At 41.3% G+C, this 19614-nt stretch overlaps 1 protein-coding gene across 1 annotated transcript in view; it reads right to left on the bottom strand.

The window, feature by feature from the left end:
* atp2a3 (ATPase sarcoplasmic/endoplasmic reticulum Ca2+ transporting 3) overlaps positions 1–19614 on the bottom strand; it is a 63216-nt gene that overhangs the window by 5201 nt on the left and 38401 nt on the right. The window contains exons 9-19 of the mRNA XM_039777281.1: positions 18286–18374; positions 17091–17193; positions 16015–16146; positions 13545–13661; positions 13205–13423; positions 11080–11415; positions 8705–8925; positions 6817–7019; positions 4207–4292; positions 3492–3625; positions 1592–1709 (exon numbers count right to left, since the gene is read on the bottom strand). Coding sequence (XP_039633215.1) covers positions 1592–1709; positions 3492–3625; positions 4207–4292; positions 6817–7019; positions 8705–8925; positions 11080–11415; positions 13205–13423; positions 13545–13661; positions 16015–16146; positions 17091–17193; positions 18286–18374 — 1758 coding nt within the window. The remainder of the gene's footprint in view (positions 1–1591; positions 1710–3491; positions 3626–4206; positions 4293–6816; positions 7020–8704; positions 8926–11079; positions 11416–13204; positions 13424–13544; positions 13662–16014; positions 16147–17090; positions 17194–18285; positions 18375–19614) is intronic.

A 19614-nucleotide genomic window follows, 5' to 3' on the forward strand; every position in this document is an offset into this window, starting at 1 on the left:
GGGACATTATAACACCTTGTTAATGAATACGTTGTAAAGATAGCTATTATCCATGCACAAATATTCAAATAATGATCTCTTTTTATAGATCTCCAAAAAGATTTAAATGAGGCCAAGTGAATGTTGCTTGATGCTTTATAAACCACTTATTAATCGTTAGCTAATTATTATAACCGTTATATCAATCCAAATCAACTTTATAGATGGTTTACAAAACAATTATGAACCACTGACTAAATATTAACTGTCTTTCTAAATGTATAAACTAATTATTTTACATGACACTAAAATAAATTATAACATCACTAACAATTAGTAAACATTATTAATCATTTCTTCATTTTTTTTAATAACCATTAACTTACGTTTCATTAACTATCAATTTACCGCTTATTAGTGATGGTTATAAAGTATAAGCACATACGGCCATGCATTTTTTTTAAACCATGATATGTATTATTATCAGTATGCACTCTTCACAACACTACATTACAGATCAGTTATCTGATGATGAGGATATATACAGGCAGCGGTGCATATTATATGCCCAAGCTAACATGTTGGTAAGAAAAATCAAAAATTAGTCTGTTTAAAGGTGCCCTGCCACACGTATTTCATTACTTTGTGGTGATGTCTGAAGTTCTACTATGGAATCTATAACATTTTTTGTGGAAAAAATGCCTTGGTTACCTTGTTTCAAGCCATTCTAGCGTGAAAGCCTACAGGAAGACTCGGCTCGATTTCTGCCAGTTCTCATTAATATTCAACAAGGTAAGCTGTTTGAATCTGATTGGCTAACAGCTAGCCAATGAGAGCCTGGCTGTCAGAATCCTTTACCCAGCTCAACTGGGCGAGCTCATGAATAGTAATGAGCTCAGGCAATATGATGTCAGACTGACCAGCTTTTGTAATTGGCCTGATTTCTCTGCTTATTTCTTTTCAGTGGCTAAAGCTGACAGAGGAGGTAGCAGTTCATTTTCACATTCACAACATAACACAAACACACATATGGACCTAACATATATAAAAAAAATGCAATTAAAAAACGGTTTTGTATGGTAGGGCACTTTTAAAGCATATTGCCCTCCTTTGTATACTGTTCCCTTATGGACTAAGTTTAAAAAGGCAAGCATGCAGAAGCTTAAGGTTGCTTATAGTGACTGTATGAGGATACTGCTCAACAAACCCAGGTGCTCTAGTGCAAGTGCCCGTTTTGTAACGCAGGGGTCAGCACCTTCCAGGCATTATAGAGGAGTCTAATCTACAAATTCATTTGTCGCCTGAACGTCTCCCAAAACAGCACTGTTATGCTGCTGGCAAATCCTAGGTTCAGTGCCATACCATACCAATCATCACTATGGAAACACTGGTGTAAGTGTCTTTTATAGAAATGCAGTATTGTTGTTTCTTTGGTTTTTATTTCTCTGTATAGGTTTATCTTTCTCTTATTAATGTATGTTGTATGTCATGTCTGTGTCTTCTGAATGGACCTCGAGTCCGGCAATAAAGTTGAGCATGATGATGACAACAGCCCATAGATCCAAAGTTCCACCGACAGAGTGTCCAAGTTTTCTGGTGGACGAATACTTACGGGCAGTGGCTCCACATAGAGGATCAGGAAGTGGAGGGAGAGGGACAGGATGATGGCTCCCAGCAGCCATACATTGACCCAGGGTGGCATCCTGATCAGGGATTGATTCTCAGACAAACTGGCGGGGAGAAGTTTTAATAGATCAAGACATGTTGACAACTTAGCGGCTCCACTTAACATTAGGGACTTGCACGGAAGCTGTTCTATCACGTTGCAAAGGTGAAAACGAGAACAACTCTGGCAAGCACACAAGGTTTCATTGTAGGAAAATTACAACCACGAAACCATTCAGGAAATAAGCTGACGTTTAATAGAATGCCTTTGCAATTAATCAAATGTAGCACTACAGTAAATGCATCCCAACAACATTGATGACTGATTATTCTTTACGTCCATGTCATTCACACAAAGTGCCCGACCCTCATGTGTTTATGAGGCACCAAAATGTCAGATGGAGTGTTCGAACATTTCACAAAATTCTAAGTTATTTTATAGCTCGATTTTTAGAACAGAAAATACTTTGCACGTCTATAAGGCGATACAGGTGCGTCAGAGGGGGGCGAGTAGGTCAAAAGTTGCAAAGAAACCTAAATGTTTTATATTCAAATTAGTTCATTAGGATAAACCCCCTTGAGATGTATCATCTCGTTTTCGAGGGGTGCCAACATATAATACAATCATTACATAACAACAGAGGAGTGAGAGACATTAACTAAAAATACATTTAGCAATACGACAACGTACATACAACCGGCAAAAAAAAAAAAAAATATAATAATAATACAACAACAACACATGCACACATTCATCAATACATTACAACCACTAAATGGCCAAGATGGCCAATAATAAGTCAACAGTAGAGTGTGAGTGGATCACTGACTACAGTCAAAAATAGTCTTCCCTCATTAGGTATAAACAGTAGGCATAAGGGTTGACTGCGTCATTGATAACAATGGCAGTCCAGTGTTTGAACTGCAACTGACATTTTGTTGTCTTTTAAACCCATGAGGGTTACTAGAACTAGTACCGAAACGTTGCCAGCTATTACATTTATCTTCGCAAGTTGGAGAGTGTGCGGGAGTTTCTTTGCGTCAGCTCCTATGTAAACAAAATAATCTGCTACAAAAAAGGTTCCTTTCTTGAAGCACAACTCCGATTTTCCATAATCATTTAGCCAGAAGAAATCATCATAAATAGAGGGAATATCAGTAAAAAGTGCCACCCCTAAAGTCCTCGTAAACAGGACAATAAAACAAGAAAATGAACTTCATTCTCAATTTCAGCTAGCTCGCATAATAACCAAGTCTGCCCCCTTCTATGGGTGATAGTAACCATGTAAACATGTGTCCCCTCTGTCAGGTTTTCTGACTGTCTTGGTTAGGAATAACATTTTCATTGGTCAGGCGGCTCTTTATTTTAACCTTCCCTTTCTCAGATTCTTTCCTAAATGAGCCATTAGCATTTGTTTCTTTAGGGAGCTAAAGACAGACTTGCTCCATGAGCAATCCTGGCAAAAACACGGGAAGTTTTCCCTTCATACCACTGTTCCTTTTATTTTCTTCCTCCCCAAATAAGCAATATTCCATTTTTTAAGATGTGTGGCTAATCGTGATTCCTTCGCCACATTTACCAAAATGAAGAATCTAAAAGAAATACGTATAGGCGTTATAAACCGCAACATTTCACTGCTGAAGGGCTTAAAGAGTTGTTGTTTGTGATGGATGTGTTTTTATTGACATGGAAACTATGCCGTTATCCCTCAGACGGCTGGGTAATTCTTTCCCAAAGGGCAGGGAGTGCTGCCTGTGGGATGACAGTGTCTTCTTTTTAAGAAATATCTCACAGCTGTGACATTTAAGGAGTGTTTACCCTGACATCACAACAGAAGATGACTGACCTGTTGAGCGCGTTGAACATTTCGATAGTGACCAGCACAGACAGGGCCATGGTTGTGGGGTAGCGGGATTCAAACACGTCACAGTCTATGCCCTGGAACATGGGGTTGTCCTCAGTGCACTGCATGAAGTGTCTCTGTAGAGGGAGACAGACAGCAGTTAGTGACTAGAATAGAATACATGTTATTGTTCCACAGGGGAAATTTGTCTTGGGCATAGTGCTACGATCTGTTGCTTCACAACACAAACATGTAACAGGAAAACCATTCTTAAATAGACATAAAATCAACATAAAAACAACATAAGCTCAACAAAGCATCTTAGGACATGAAGGAAGGACACATATGACTGACACAGACAATACGACAAGTGTAATCATTGAAGTGTGAAGTGCAAAAAGTGCTGGTGGATTTATTGCACTTTGCTCTTGAAGTTCAGCAGCTTGATAGAGGTTGGGATAAACTATAACTTAAGTCTGCTTGTTTGCGACCTGATTCGATGCAGCTCAGGTCTGATGGGGGGACAGCTGCAGAACCTTGGCCTCGCCCCCCCCCTGTGTGCAATCAAACCGCATCTGTTTCTGCACACCCCTGGGATCGCCAAACATGACAGTGTCCAACAGCGGGGAATGTAAAAAAAGCTGGAAGGGGTTACATATCAAAATATATAGCAGAAACAAAACCCTATATGAGGACGCAACAATGTTTTGCAACTCACCAGCTGGTAGAAAGACACTTGTGGGCCTTCTTCATCAAACAGGTACCACCATGTGGCAGCACTCACTGTTCCAAGACCCACATATCCTACAGGAATAACAGTCGGTTAAAGGTTAAAGGCAGGCTTGGGTAACTGTTTCCAATATACACTTTTATATACATATACACCCCGACAGCAATAAATAATGTATAGGCTCTGAAAAAGGAGCGAAAAAGATCCGTCATCTTTAGCTGCTGTAATCCTGTAAAAACGCCCACCAATCACTGCCTCGCGGTCCGCTTGGAAAGAACCAATGAAATGCCTCCTTTTCCCGCTATGCGTACTCTTCCCCTCCTGTGTGTGAGCTTAAGCTCACATTGCTAACAGCAGTGATGTTTGTTTTAAACATTCGGTATGATAAAATTAGCTGTTTGCTAACCAGTGAATGAGACATGAAGTAAAACAGCGGTGCTTTCACCGCTCTGCTCGTTTAGCAGCGAGCACATCTCTGTGTGGGTCGGAGCCCCGAGGGCAGGGGGAGGGGTTAGACGGAGCCCTGACAAGATGCTACTTTCTTTTCAACATTACCAACCCTACCTTTAAAAGGTCCAATGTGTAGGAATTTCTCCCATCTAGTGTTGAGATCATATATTGCAATCGGCTCTCTCGCACCACGCAGTTCAAGTATGTATTACAGCTACGGTAGCCTTCACGCTCCAAAAAGCCGGTCTCTTGCTCTTTTCAATATCCTTTTTCCGTTTTCTGGGTGAAGAAGAAGACTCCTGTTCCTGAAATTTGGATTTTGAATACATGTGGACCTCCACGTTTCCTTCTTCAAACTTGCCGGGGGCCCGGGAAGCTACGATACCCGTTAGCAGCATTAGCAGCACCTGGGAGTTTATCATGTGACAGCGAAAACGCAAAAGGCGGAGCAGTATATCCTGTATGTCCCTCACCGGCTAACGTATTTCAAGATGGCGCATGAATATGGAGCGTCTACCACAGGTCATGCGAATGGAAATGTAAAATTTCAAGCCAAAAGGAATACTTGGAATTGATGGTGGTGGTAAATATTCATGAAAAAGGACAAGTTTGTGAACGGGCAATACAGATTTAGATAATGAACAACTAAACATGTTACACACTGGGACTTTAAGTCTAAGATTACTATAGATCTACGGTGTCACCCAGACTACAGAGGAGTTTCTGAACGACGTCACTTTGAGATACACATGGGGGGGGCCACAAAACAAACCAGGATGACTTATGTAGAGATTAACATGAGAAGTTATGTGTACCTTAAATACAAATCACTAAAGTAATGGGTGGGAAACGTTTAATATCCTAAGCAGGAAACCTCCCAGTTAGCTCAGAATGCCAAATTAGCTATTTGCATATAGCGATCTGGGCAGAGAAATTCCCAACGTAACAAAAATGCAATTCAAAGTGCTGAACAGTTATTGAAAAACAGCAGACAAAAAAAGCAGGGATAAAGTGGATTTGGATGTTAAGAGTTTCAGCGTGCGACTTGGTGACAGCCGATAGAGATGGCAGACTGATAACTTGATAAGCTTATAATATTTTAGAGTAAAAAGAAAATCCCAAACAGGTGTGCAGTATCTTTTCATGATCCTGTGAGGCTGACAAATAATACTTATTAAATCCTGTATTATCTCATAAGACTGCAGAACTCGTAAGCTCTGAGCTTGTCACTTTACCTGTAAACCGTCACTTTATCTGCAAACACTTTACTTAAGAACTGTTTGTACCTCTGTATATTCACACACTCTACAGGTTTACTTCTCAGTATGCATTAATCCATTACTCCATTTCTTTTTAAATTCAGTCTCATTTATTTGCAATACTGTCTACACAAATTGTATAATTATATTACTTGATTCATATTTTATTGTCTATATTTTAGCCCTATAGCTTAACTTGCACTATTTTTTGTCTTAGATTCAGATTTTGTTTGTGTGTGTGTGTGGCTTTTTTAGTTATTTCATGAGCATTGTTGGAGGTGCCTGAGGCCTAAGACTACTTCTGTTATTGTTATGCAGATGACAAATAAAGATTCTTGAACCTTTTATTGACACAGTTTGAGTTACACGTGCTAACATAAGACATCTGCCACAGTGTCTGGTATATTTTGATGGTATACAGCAGAAATCTATTTCATACATGCTCATATTTAGAACCAGGGGCTTCTGTGCTTTTCAGCTGCGGTGTCTATTTACTTCAAGAGACTTTGTCTAGTCTCAGTTAGCATTATTACTGCTAGTAGCTGCCGTTTGTCACTGGAATTCTATATGTCATGTTAACTAGTCGACAGATGTCCATCAACGTATGGGTGTAGTCAACAAAAGTTTTGGAAATGCAAGGCGTGCTGCATAAAAAATAAATAAAAAATCACCTCTAAAAAGTAATTTTACTGGTTTCCGGCACGTCTCTTTTTGCTTCTAAATATCGAAAATGTCATATATTATTCATCATCACTTTTGAAGGAAAAACTTTTTTTAATGTGACAAATGAAAATTGGTTAATTGATTTTGTTGAAACCCTTCGCCTCAATTGCAAACTGCAAACCCGTCTCTGCTCTGACACAATCCCACAGGTCGGAGCCAATCCTACCTCCAATGGCCAGATATCTGAAGAAGAGCCAGCCAGAGATGAGAGGCTCCTTGGGGTTGCGGGGGGGTTTGTCCATGATGTCCAGGTCTGGGGGGTTAAAGCCCAGGGCGGTGGCAGGCAGGCCATCGGTCACCAGATTCACCCATAGCAGCTGGACTGGAATCAGAGCCTCAGGGAGACCCAGGATGGCTGTCAGGAAGATGCTGGAGACAGAGCGGGAGGAGGAACACAAAACATCAGCCCAGCACGTCATGACTGAAGGGGAAGATATTAGGGCTGCACAATATTTCAAAATCTGTTTTTTTTTCCCCAAAAAAAATGTAACGACTGCCATTACTAATGGTATTTAGAGTGATATATACACAAACCAATTCCCTTTAAGATGGAAACAAAGACCAAACAAACATGACACATAAGACGCTGCATATAGTAAGAAACGTGAAGCAGGTAAAAAGCATGAGTCAATTCTAGGGATAGACCGATTATGGGGATGTTTTTTGGCAGATTATCTGTATCAGCATTTGATTTGCCTGATAACCGTTAAAGTTATCGAATTAAAAAAGATGCACTACTTTGGCTCGGCTACAGCTCTGTGTCTGTCCCTCTGCTTCGGTTTCACTCCCCACTGAGTCTGACTTCATGTCCCGCCCACAACTCTATCTGACTCTCTCTTACTGGGGGTTATGTTTAAGTTTTGTGTTGGAGTTAGTAACATTCCAAAATCTTAATTTTGACTAAAAGATTTTCATTTTCACTGTATATGCATATCAGTTCCAAACATCGGTTATTGGTTTCATTGGTTACACTTCACTTGAAGGGTCTCTACATAAGAGTGACATGACACTGTCATGAATGTGTCATAAACATTATAAACAAGTCATAAACTTTTAATTCAATTCAATTCAATTTCAATTCAATTTTATTTATAGTATCAAATCATAACAAGAGTTATCTCGAGACACTTTACAGATAGAGTAGGTCTAGACAACACTCTATAATTTACAAAACCCCAACTATTCCAGTAATTCCCTCAAGAGCAAGCATTAGCAGTGGCTGTTGCGACAGCGGCGAGGACAAACTCCCTTTTAGGAAGAAACCTCGGCAGACCCAGACTCTTGGTAGGCGGTGTCTGACGGGGCCGGTTGGGGGTGTGATGAACAGTGGCGATAATAGTCACAATAAAGACAATGGAACAGTTACATTTATGACATAATGCTTCTGTCAGTAAGTGTCATTTGGTTTTTGTCATGACAAGTTATCGTTAGGGTTAAAGTTCATGTGTTCATGACAGTGTCATGCGTTCATGACACTGTCATGTCACTCCTATGTAGATACCTTCAAGTAAAGTGTTACCGTTTCATTAACTACTAATAATCGGCATCGGCCTTGAAAACCCAGTATCGGTCGATCCTTAGTCAATTCTGAAAGAGCACCTATGGATAACGATAGGCATAAATATATCAGTTTTTTATCGTCTTCGCGATATCAACTGCCGCAATAAACGCATCTCGAAAGGCTGCGACATGTCGCAAAAGAAACTCCAATTTTTTTTGTTAATTGTAAGAAATTATCAGTAGAAAACTGCACTTCATAATGTAACCGTCATTCCTTTTTTAGTGGTGCCTTTTGTATTTAATTCACTGTTGAATTTGTTCAAAGAAAGTTGCTGAAAATGATTTCCTTTCCATTTGTTTTAAATTCAACAAGCAATCTGTTTTACAGAATACTGAAAGCAGCAGAAAGGCAGAAGTGAGTACACTTTAATATCCGTTCATTTATCGCAGGCAATATCGTTATCGCCATATTCAGCGACGTTATCGTAGGTTTCCCTCATATCGTGCAGCCCTGGAAGATCTGCAATCCGAGTGTGTGGGTTTGTGTTCCTCACCAGACCACCTCTCCCACGTTCGAGGAGATGAGGTATCTAATGAACTGCTTCATGTTGTTGTAGATGGCTCGGCCCTCCTCCACGGCAGCCACTATGGTGGAGAAGTTATCATCAGACAGCACCATCTCGGATGCTGACTTGGCCACTGCTGTGCCAGAGCCCATGGCGATGCCGATCTCGGCTTTCTTCAGGGCCGGTGCGTCGTTCACACCATCTCCTGTCTGGGACCAGAAAAGACTGCTTGTGTCGTTAATGCATCAGAAAACCTGACTCACAGGAATGTCTTTGAATTCCTGATAATGTGAAAAATCCCAAAGCATTACCTATATATTGGGGCTACCCAATATGTCGTTTAATTTTTTTTTTTTTAAATCGTCATCGTGATATCAACTGGTGCAATGAACACATCGCGAAAGGCTGCGACATATCGCGGAAAACACTCTACTGGTGTCAGCTGAAAGAAAATCTAGGTAGAAAACTGCACTTAAAAATGAAACCGACATTCTTTTTTAGTGCTGCCTTTTATGTTCAATTCAATGTTCAATGTGTTCAAAAAAAGAACGTTGTAAACTATTTCTTCTCATTTGTTTTAAATTCAACAAGCAATTTGTTGTATTTTAGCAGAACACTGAAAGCAGCAGACCTGAGTACACTTTAATATCGGTTTATTTATCGCAGGTAACACTGTTATCGCAATATTCAAGAATGTTATCACATATTGCATATTTTCCTCATATCGTGCAGCCCTGCTGTTGATGCATAAAAGACTCATGAAGACCAATCTTTTCAATAAGATCTTTTTTTTGCCCCTAGGCTGCAACATTCCTTGTTAACAGAGGCACTAAGAACAGAGGAATATGTTTGGATCAAAAAGCTGAATAAACCTCTTTGAAGGATAAAAGTTGAACTAACTTCAAAATAATATTGAGCCCAAATCACATTTTTGGGGAGTTATTCTTTAAACAGAGATGGGTCTAACAGACTAATGGTAGTTGAAAACGAACCACTGCATCATTACCGTTTCAGATCCAGACAGGATGAAGCTAAAGCTCAGCAAGATATATCAATCTGTCATGGCAGGGCCTGAAGCGGCTTTAGACTTGGGTTGAATGCTGGAGTTAGTCTGACAGGCAAACTGTGATATTGTTGTCTCCCTCTCTCTCCCATCTTCCCCTCGGATCAACCCCTCTTCTGAGACGTGTGTCAGATAGGAAGCAGCGGAGCGGGCCCCAGATGACAGATTCTGATAGCATAGTGTCTGAGAGAGCAGCCGCAGAGAGACCTCAAGCATGTCACGCCTCACTGGCTTCTTCTCATGCATTTATCAACCAGTCATTCACATAACGCACAGTCAAAGGAAGGAGAAGACGCATGTTTTGCCTTGCAACAGGCATAAAGAGACATATGGAAAAAAAAAGGAAATGCACAATGTGTAGATATGCAGAAAGCAGAGAAAGGTATGAAGGTTGAAGGGGGTGGGTGCAAGTGTAGAGCGGGAAGAAGTAGATATATACACTATAGGGCTGCACAATATAGGTTTTTTTAGCGTCATCGAGATATCAACTAGCGCAATTAACACACTGTGAAAGGTCGTGACATGTCGCTAAAGACACTCAGAATTTATTTTGAGTTAATTGAAATAACATCAGTAGAAAACTGCACTTTAAAATGCAACTATCCTTCTTTTTTTAGTGGTGCCCTTTATATTCAATTCAATGTATACAGCAGCTTGTTCAATAAAACAATGTTGGAAATTATATCCTTTCATTTGTTTTAAATTCAACAAGCAATGTTGTATTTAAGCAGAATACTGAAAGCAACAGAAAGGAAGAAATGAGTACACTTTAATATCTGTTTGTTTATCGCAGGCAATATCATTATCCCGATATTTAACAACAATATCACATATTTTCCTCATATGCAGCCCTGATAATAACTAATAGTATGACTTGTTAGAGCCGTGCAAGTTGCATCATCTGTCATAAGAAAATCTTATTGGTACTATTATTGGTACTATATTATAATATAAACTGTGTGGTTTTGCAATATAATCTGTGTAATTTTACGTAACAAGCTATATAACTCTAAAAGTTTATGAGAAAGTGGGTTTTTGCATAAATGGAAGATCGCTCTCTCTCGCTCTCCTTCTAAAGCGCTGAGCATTAATATCAGAATATCAAGGCCAAAAACCTTTTTACATCTGCCTGCCTGGCTCCTGTGGATTTGTCTAAGACTGTTTTGGGACTTTATGAAATTTCAACAAGACACAGCAAAAAGTGTTTGATAGAGGAAAGGCTGTGTGGAAGATTCGAGCCATCAAGCTGGCCCCTAGGCGTCAAGCTCTTTTTCAAACACAGCACATCCCTTCTCCTCACCATGGCAGTGATCTCATCGAACGACTGCAAGTATCCCACGATCTTAGACTTGTGAGCTGGCTCGACGCGGGCGAAGCACCGCGCCTGCTTGACGGCTTCTCTCTGGGCTTCCAGCGGGAGGTCATCGAACTCGCGGCCTGTGTAGGCCTTTCCTGTCACGTCCTCGTCCTCGCCGAAGATGCCAATCCGTCTGCAGATGGCCACAGCTGTGCCCTTGTTGTCTCCTGTGATCATGATAACGCGTATACCTGCCTCGTTGCACAGCTTCACTGAACCAATCACCTCCTTCCTGGGCGGGTCCAGCATGCCCACACAGCCAACAAACGTGAGACCCAACTGAATGGAGAGAAAGAGAGACAAAAAAAACAGAAAGAGAGAGGGAGGATTAGGTTGCACAACTATATGTGAAAACCACAGAAAATGAAATTCACCTCTTTTGATTTTTTTTTGATAGCTGCTGAAAAGAGATACTGTAGTTTCTACGCAACAAGGACTTTCAGGGAAGGAGGAGTGAGTGTCAAAGCTTTATGCTTTCAGTGGATAAAGAATGAATCACTACTGGGATTCAAACTAAAGACAGGCACCAGCTGAGACCACTTTAAAGGAATAGTTTGACATCTTGCTGAGAGTTAGAAGAGACAATCGATACATCTCTCATGTCTGTCCGTTAAATGTGAAGCTACGTGGGCGGGTTGGTTCAGTGGGTAGAGCAGGCGCACATATACTGAGAGGCTTATGCCTCGACGCAGAGGTCCAGGGTTAGAGTCCGACCCGTGACAATTTCCTGCATATCTTGCCCCTTTCTCGACTAGCTGTCCTATACATTAAAAGGCGGAAAAGCCCAAAAAAAAAAGAGAAAAAAAAAGGTTGTTTTGTTGGGCATTTTAGGCCTTTATTTTCAAAAGGACATCTTAGGCTTGAAAAGGGGAGAGAGAGGGGGAATGAATGACATGCAGCAAAGGGCTGCAGGTCGGAGTTGAACCCGCAGCCGCTGCGTCGAGGACTAAGCCTCTTTATATGGGCGGTGCGCTCTACCAGGTGAGATAGCCAGGCGCCCGAAAGTACAACAGTTAGACAGTTAACAGTTAAAATCCCACCCCCTTGGGGCGCCTGGGTAGCTCACCTGGTAGAGCAGGCGCCCACATATAGAGGTTTACTCCTCGACGCAGCGGCCGCAGGTTCGACTCCGACCTGCGGCCTTTTGCTGCATGTCATTCCCCCCTCTGTCTCCCCTTTCATGTCTTCATCTGTCCTATGAAAATAAAGGCCTAAAATGCCGCAAAAAATAATCTTAAAAAAAAAAATGTAAATCCAGTTGGCAGACGAGACATAGACCAAACTGGTAAATGTCCCCCCCCCCCCACCCAGAGATGGTTACGGTCATTTTAGGTAGTTATTATCATGTTTGTTCAAGTGTTCATTTTTCTGATAAGTTTGGTTTTTATTATTTATTGGATGCCATAAAAACAGGGCGAAACCTCGTGATTGACAGCTGGGATTGACTCGCGATTGGTTGGTCGGTTGTACGGGCGGGACTTTACAACATGGCGGCGCCCCCATGTGGGATATTTCGGCTTCACTTTTGTACAGTGGGAGGAAGTGGAGACACGTCATCCATCTTTATATACGGTCTATGATTAACACTGAGCCCAGGTGAAACCGTAGCGTCCCAGTTCTGTTGCAGAAGTAAGAAATTCATAATCACATTTGTAATAATGCAAATAAGTAAAAGTCCAGTCTTGGAACATGTGTGTTTCACTTCATTTGACCTGAATACAGTATAAGCCTATTTGAACAACTTGGATTCCTAAGATAAACATCAGATGAAGTGCTGCAACTAACGATTATTTTCATTGTTGATTGATCGGTCAATTATTTTCTCTATTAATCGATTAGTTTGGTCTATAAAATGTCGGAGAATGGTGAAAAATGAAAATCTGTGTTTTCCAAAGCCCAAGATGACGCCGAAAATATTCACATTTAAAACCTGGAATCAGAGAATTTTCTTTTCCTATTAAAAAACAAACAAACACTTAAACCGATTAATCGATTATCAAAATAGTTGGCAACTAATCGATTAATCGCTGCAGCTCTAACCAGATGTTAACACGGTCCTCTGCTGTACCTCATACTCTGCAAACTTGTTGGAATTGCCCAAGTCCATGTCCTCTTTGCGCGGCGGGGTGTCGTGCGTGGCCAGGGCCAGGCAGCGCAGGGTGTCCCTGCCCGTCCCCCAGTCCCTGATCTTAGACAGCAGCTGGTCGCGCAGGGCTGGGGTCAACGCCACCTTCCCCGTTCCCACCCGCAGGTACTGACAGCGCTCAATCACGCTTTCCGGAGCACCCTGGGAGGGGGGAAAATCCAACCAGACGAGAAGAAGAACATCAAGCAACCATGCCAAGAAATGATGAAGTGATGAAAAGTACGTCTCTTTGTGCATTTGTGATGGTATTATTGGTTCATGCCTTGACAAACATCTTGCTCTGGGAGCCCGGCTTGACGGGGGTGCAGTAGACGGACATGGACTTGCGGTCCCGAGAGAACTCCAGGGTGAACTCCTTCTTCATCAGCTGCTTGATCACCTGATGGGTGAAAAGAGCAGAAATGGCAGAGAGAGGGAGAAGAAGAAAAAGAAGAAGAAAGCCCTGTGAGTATAACCAGGGGACCTCTTATGAAATAACATATCAATCCCTGACTTATGCAGTTGCTTTTGCACATCATCATTTTCCAGCTAAATATTTGTATGGTTTCTCCCTCCCCATGCGCCCGTGTTCCTCTCGGTATACGTGTTTACTGTCTGTCTGCGTTGTATTTCAAATTGTATTTCATGTCATTTAAACTGCATGTATTTCTAATTAGTTTTATTTTCTAGGCCTTCTTCCCTTTCCCTAAGTTGCTTTGCCACTCGTCAGGCCACCACTGTAAATAAGAACCTGTTCCTAATGACCTGCCTGAAAAAATAAAGGTGAAATAAAAGTTTTATAAAAAATAGAAATGACCCCCTTAAGTCTATGTTTCGTGCGGCGCATTCACAGGGTTTAAGCAAGGGCTGTATTTTACTCGAATTTACTGACATTATCCCCCGTATAAGATTTCAAGGCTCTGTCAAAACTTTCATTTTTATTGCCAATGCAGCCAATACGGCCACAAATCACCGAGATGCCGATTCGCACGGGATTAATATTATCATATGATCTCTGTATGTGGTAGGTAATTTGTAGTGGAATTTTTACATGAGAAAATACGGACATGGCAAATTCTTACAGGATTAAGATCACAGGCGACCTCCACAATTATTACAACTTACTAGAGGTCCCCAGGTGATACTAGTCCTGTGCCAATAGCCAGAGCTTGAGCTAAGTAGCTGTATTAGTGTGCAGCTGTCAGGCTGGCAGTCAGTGAGCTACTGACAGCTGAAGGATGATACTTCAGACCAAGCACTCAGCTACCTTGTCTGAATGTCTGGATGCCGCCTCCGATGCCTGTGTGCAACAGCACACAATGATAATGTGGACCTGGCTGAGGACGGTTAGCGATAACAACTGGAAATGTATGGAAAATGACAGCAAAATGCTAACAAGAAGGAAAACCAAAATACTAGGAACACAAAACTCAGCCCAAAAGCATCCCTGTATACATACTGGATACAGAGGCCTATATGGCCCTTTTGCGCCCCTACACCACGTGCCGAGCTCTCAGTTCCTCCGCTCAGTGTTTTTTTAAGAGTACCTCCAACACACTTAAGGACTCGGGGAGGCCGTGCCTTTCAGTCGGTAGCTTCTAAGCTGTGGAATACTCTTCCAATAAGCTAAAGGTCGTTGGACTCTGTTAAAAAGCAGCTAAAAGCCCATCGGTTCAGACAGGCATTTAGGTAGCATGTGTTTTAAACTTGTGTCCTATGCCTGTTCTCTTTGTATATTTGATCTGGTGTTTTATTTGTTGTCCTTGTATTTTTTCATCTGGTGTTTATCTTTGCTTTATTTACTTGACTATATAAGATTAGATTTTATTATTTTGACTGTGAAGCACTTTGTGACTGGCGTCTGTGAAAGGTGCTACATAAATAAACGTTGCTTGCTTGCTGTATTAAGTGCATATTTTTGGCACAGTTTTGTCCTACCAGTAGGTGTCTCTCTAGTTTAGAGTCTGTGCTGATCCCATTACACATGGAAGGCTGAACGGTTAACACTGATGCTGCTCTCTGTCCAGCTAGATGACTGAGATGCACACACTCTGTCAGGGATCTTCAAACATCTGATGAATGTCCTGAAATCTGCCAATGTGACAAACCTCTCCTCTCTATCAAACAGAGAGAGCGATGAGGAGTTTGTCTCAGCAAGGCATGCTGGGAAATGATACTCCCCCTCTTCCCTTAGTTTTCTAGCTGTGCGCACCCCAGCAGAGATTTGGAAGAGTTAAGGCCATCTCATCTACAATTACTCATGTGAAATTTGCTGCGGGTGCATGTTATTGCTAAGCAGAAATCACTCGATCAGGGCTGCACAATATGAGGAAAATATGCAATATATGAAACGGTGAACATTGTTGAAAATCCCAATAACGATATATTTCTTAAATGTAAAAATAAAAATGATGGATGATTAAAGCAAATGATGATTAAAGCAGAGACAACAGGTCTAACTTCTTTTTAACTCCACGGCCTCAGATTTCTCTCATTTTCAAAAGTCTTCAGCCCCAGCCAACGCTGACTCACGTGACATCACTTGAGGCAATGTATCAGATTTTGTACAGCTCCCTCTGGAGCCACAAAATGCTTTATACAACGTTTACACATATGCAGTAGTACTCCCCAACACCTGTGTTTAGACTTTGCTGTGTAAAGTCAGCGGGGTTCCTTTTTAATACAGACATCACAAGGCAGGGTCACACACACACACACACACACACACACACACATCTCCACATGTAGCTTACCGAGTTGCAGGCACCGGCCCGTTCCACCTTGCTGAGTCCGGACAGGTCAGTCTTGAAGACGTTCATCTTCTCCACCAAGGTGGTGAGAGCCGTCTCTGTGGCTTCACCCACCTTCTCGTAAACCCCTTTGGCCTACGAGAGAACAGAAACACATGAAAGCATGCTGCGGAGCTGTTTTACAGATGCCGGGTGATACAGTCAGCATCTAAGAGTGATGGGGTCATTCAATTCAGAGCCCTTCATGATGACACATTTTAGATGAAATCTGACGAGAAAGCCTCACACCCATACATCGCCTCCATTTTTGAAAGTGAACAACCCTCTTGAAGAATGACTCCGAAGCAAACAGGCTGCGGGCGAATATGTCGATCATTCACCTCTGCCTACGTAAACTTTGAGTCATACATGCAGAGTGTTTGTAAATGGAGGTGAGATGAACCAGTAATGGCGTTCCACACATCATTTGTTTGTGCGTCTCGGCAATAAAACACCTAGCTCGCCTCCAGCACTCGGCTGTTCTGCCCCCGTTCTGCTGGTTAATGCACACTCAGGTCTTTTGTTCTTTTTTTCAGAAATGTACAAAATTGGTGGCAAAACAACCATTTACGAGAACAGAAACAAGTTAGTCTGGGAGGATGCATGGGAGTTGAGAAGTGCCTTATCACTGGCCTCGCTCCTCAGCACGGTTACCATGATACCATGGTGATGAGAAAAGAGGTGAGAAAAGCAATCCAAACCAGAGAAAAAGATCAGACGTCGGAGTAAAATTAGCTCCGCTGAAGGAGAGAAGAAGAGACGGCTTTGTGTAGTGTGTGTGTTCCAATTCTACCTTTTATGGAGTTATTGCAGTGTGTATGTACACACTGTCAATGCATGAGGACATTTGCATAGAAAACTAACCTACACAATGCTGTACGTGTAACAGATGGGTTTATTTTGCATAGAAACTTGAAATTATGTCAGATATAGAGGAAGAAACAAATTATACCTGTACAATTATCTATGTGTGTGTGTGTGTGTGTGTGTGTGTGTGTGTGGTGGGGGGGGGGGGGGGGGGGGGGGTTTATGAGAATGACCTCATTGTAGTCCAGTGAAGAGTCATTGCACATAGAGCACACAGTGGCCAACTCCAAAAGTCCATCAAAGTCTCCACACTGGACGTGTCTGTCTCCTTTCAGTCTAGAGGGGAACACACACACACACACACACACACACACACACACACACACACACACACACACACACACACACACACACACACACACACACACACACACACACACACACACACACACACACACACACACACACACACACACACACAAACACGTCACTCACAACAGCAAAGCGCAAGGGAAAAACACTTCACAGTTCGCTACACTTCAGACACAATAACCTAATCAATATTTATGAGTGGGGGAAGACATTCAGTTGTTTAGCATTCCAAAGTTGACTGAAGAAACAGTGGTTGTACAGTCGTAAACAGTGTACTGTGTGTGTGTGTGTGTGTGTGTGTGTGTGCGTGCGTTGCTGACAAGCAGTGGTGATCGCATGACAACCATGGATCCCTTCCCAGTTGAGACTGCAACCGTTTCTAGCGAAGCTCCCACACAATAACCCACACTCTGCTGTTATGAAATCGACAGGTTCATGCAGGGTCAGAATGCTGTACTCACCAAACTGCAAAATAATCAGCATGCATAAACAATGAAGTGGCGAATCCTTCTCCTACCTAATGACTAGCCACCTACCTATATTCCTCCACAGATGCACATTTACTAAGATTTAAAAACACAGTCCGATATGGCAGGGATCAAAATGACCAAACACAATTGGAATCTGACACCCAAATACTGTTAAAAAACCCTTTGCTACTTGTCATTGTTACTATTTTTCTTCAAGTAATAAGCACACATAACAACATCCAAGATTACTAACTATTTCCCTGGTTATCACAGAATTGCCATAGCAACACATAAATCACAGCTAGAATTTTTTTTTTTTTGGGGAATCATTAGCACTGATGTAACAGAACTTGGACCACAGAGCACATCACAGTTTGCTTGTCTACTTCTATATTATATCTTGCTTTGAAAAAAGCAATTCAGAATTTCATTAGAGCCAGAGTGAGGGGCGCCGTTTGAGTTCAGCATAAATTGCTTTGGTAAAATTTGAAAAGCACACAGACATTTTTCATATAATGAGGTATTAGGGTGGGCCGACTTTTCCCAATAAGAGTAGTACAGTACATGTTTAAACTGTGACACTCACATTTGTCCCTCGGGAGCATATGTAGAACCAGATATAGAGAACTCATGAAGGCTGCAGCTTGAATCTTCCACCTTGTCTGCAACAAACATCTGGGGAGGAGAAAAGGCAAACACAAAGAGGTTTAGTTTAGCGGTATGTTTAGCCAATTAGTCAAAACTGCAGCGCAGGTGGTCACAATGACTGCAGCAAATATTTATTTTAAAAAGGAAACCATTCCATTATTTTCTAAAACCCTACTGGACGTTCCAGTTGATTCACCAATAAAGCACGTCACTTGCAAGCATTGCTCAGATTCAGACAAATACATGTTTTCTAGTCTAATTCTTCCATTATGTACAGTACAGGCCAAAAGTTTGGACAAACCTTCTCATTCAATGCGTTTCCTTTTTATTTTCATGACTATTTACATTGTAAATTCTCACTGAAGGCATCAAAACTATGAATGAACACATATGGAATTATGTATATAACAAAAAAGTGTGAAATAACTGAAAACATGTCTTATATTTTAGATTCTTCAAAGTAGCCACCCTTTGCTTTTTATTAATAAGGGAAAAAATTCCACTAATTAACCCTGACAAGGCACACCTGTGAAGGTAAAACCATTTCAGGTGACTACCTCATGAAGCTCATTGAGAGAACACCAAGGGTTTGCAGAGTTATCAAAAAAGCAAAGGGTGGCTACTTTGAGGAATCTAAAATATAAGCACATGTTTTCGTTATTTCAGCACTTTTTTTTTAATACAATACTTTTTTTTCATTCATAGTTTTGATGCCTTCAGTGAGAATCTACAATGTAAATAGTCATGAAAATAAAGAAACACATTGAATGAGAAGGTGTGTCCAAACTTTTGGCCTGTACTGTATGTATATAGTGTATCTGCAGTTTAAATGGTCTAATATTATAGATTGGGCCTTTACATGTGGGAAAATGGGTATATAGGACATCTGGAATATTTACACTACAACTACAAACTCATGACAATGGGAGTTTAATATCTTACTCATTAAGCCACATTAGTGGGCATTTTCAATCAAGTGTCAATGAAGTCTACATAAACTGCCCCTTGAAGTGACACAAAGAGAGACTATGTGACTTTTGTACAACGGTCACTGTGGCCACAAGTAACAATTATTCTTATTAATAGTAAATGCTAACAGTAGCAAAAGTCATAATGTCAGTTACACAGCAGCAATATCTATCTAAAGTTTTGTGATGTTAGCTAACATTAGCCACCAGAAGCTACTCATAGAGGACCGGCTGCAGCAGGAAAACCCTGACTATTAAATTGAGCAAGGGTGTGTAATTTTGCTTATGCATTTTCCTTT

Source organism: Perca fluviatilis, chromosome 16, assembly GCF_010015445.1.
Source record: "Perca fluviatilis chromosome 16, GENO_Pfluv_1.0, whole genome shotgun sequence".
In the NCBI taxonomy this organism is placed as follows: Eukaryota; Metazoa; Chordata; class Actinopteri; order Perciformes; family Percidae; genus Perca; species Perca fluviatilis.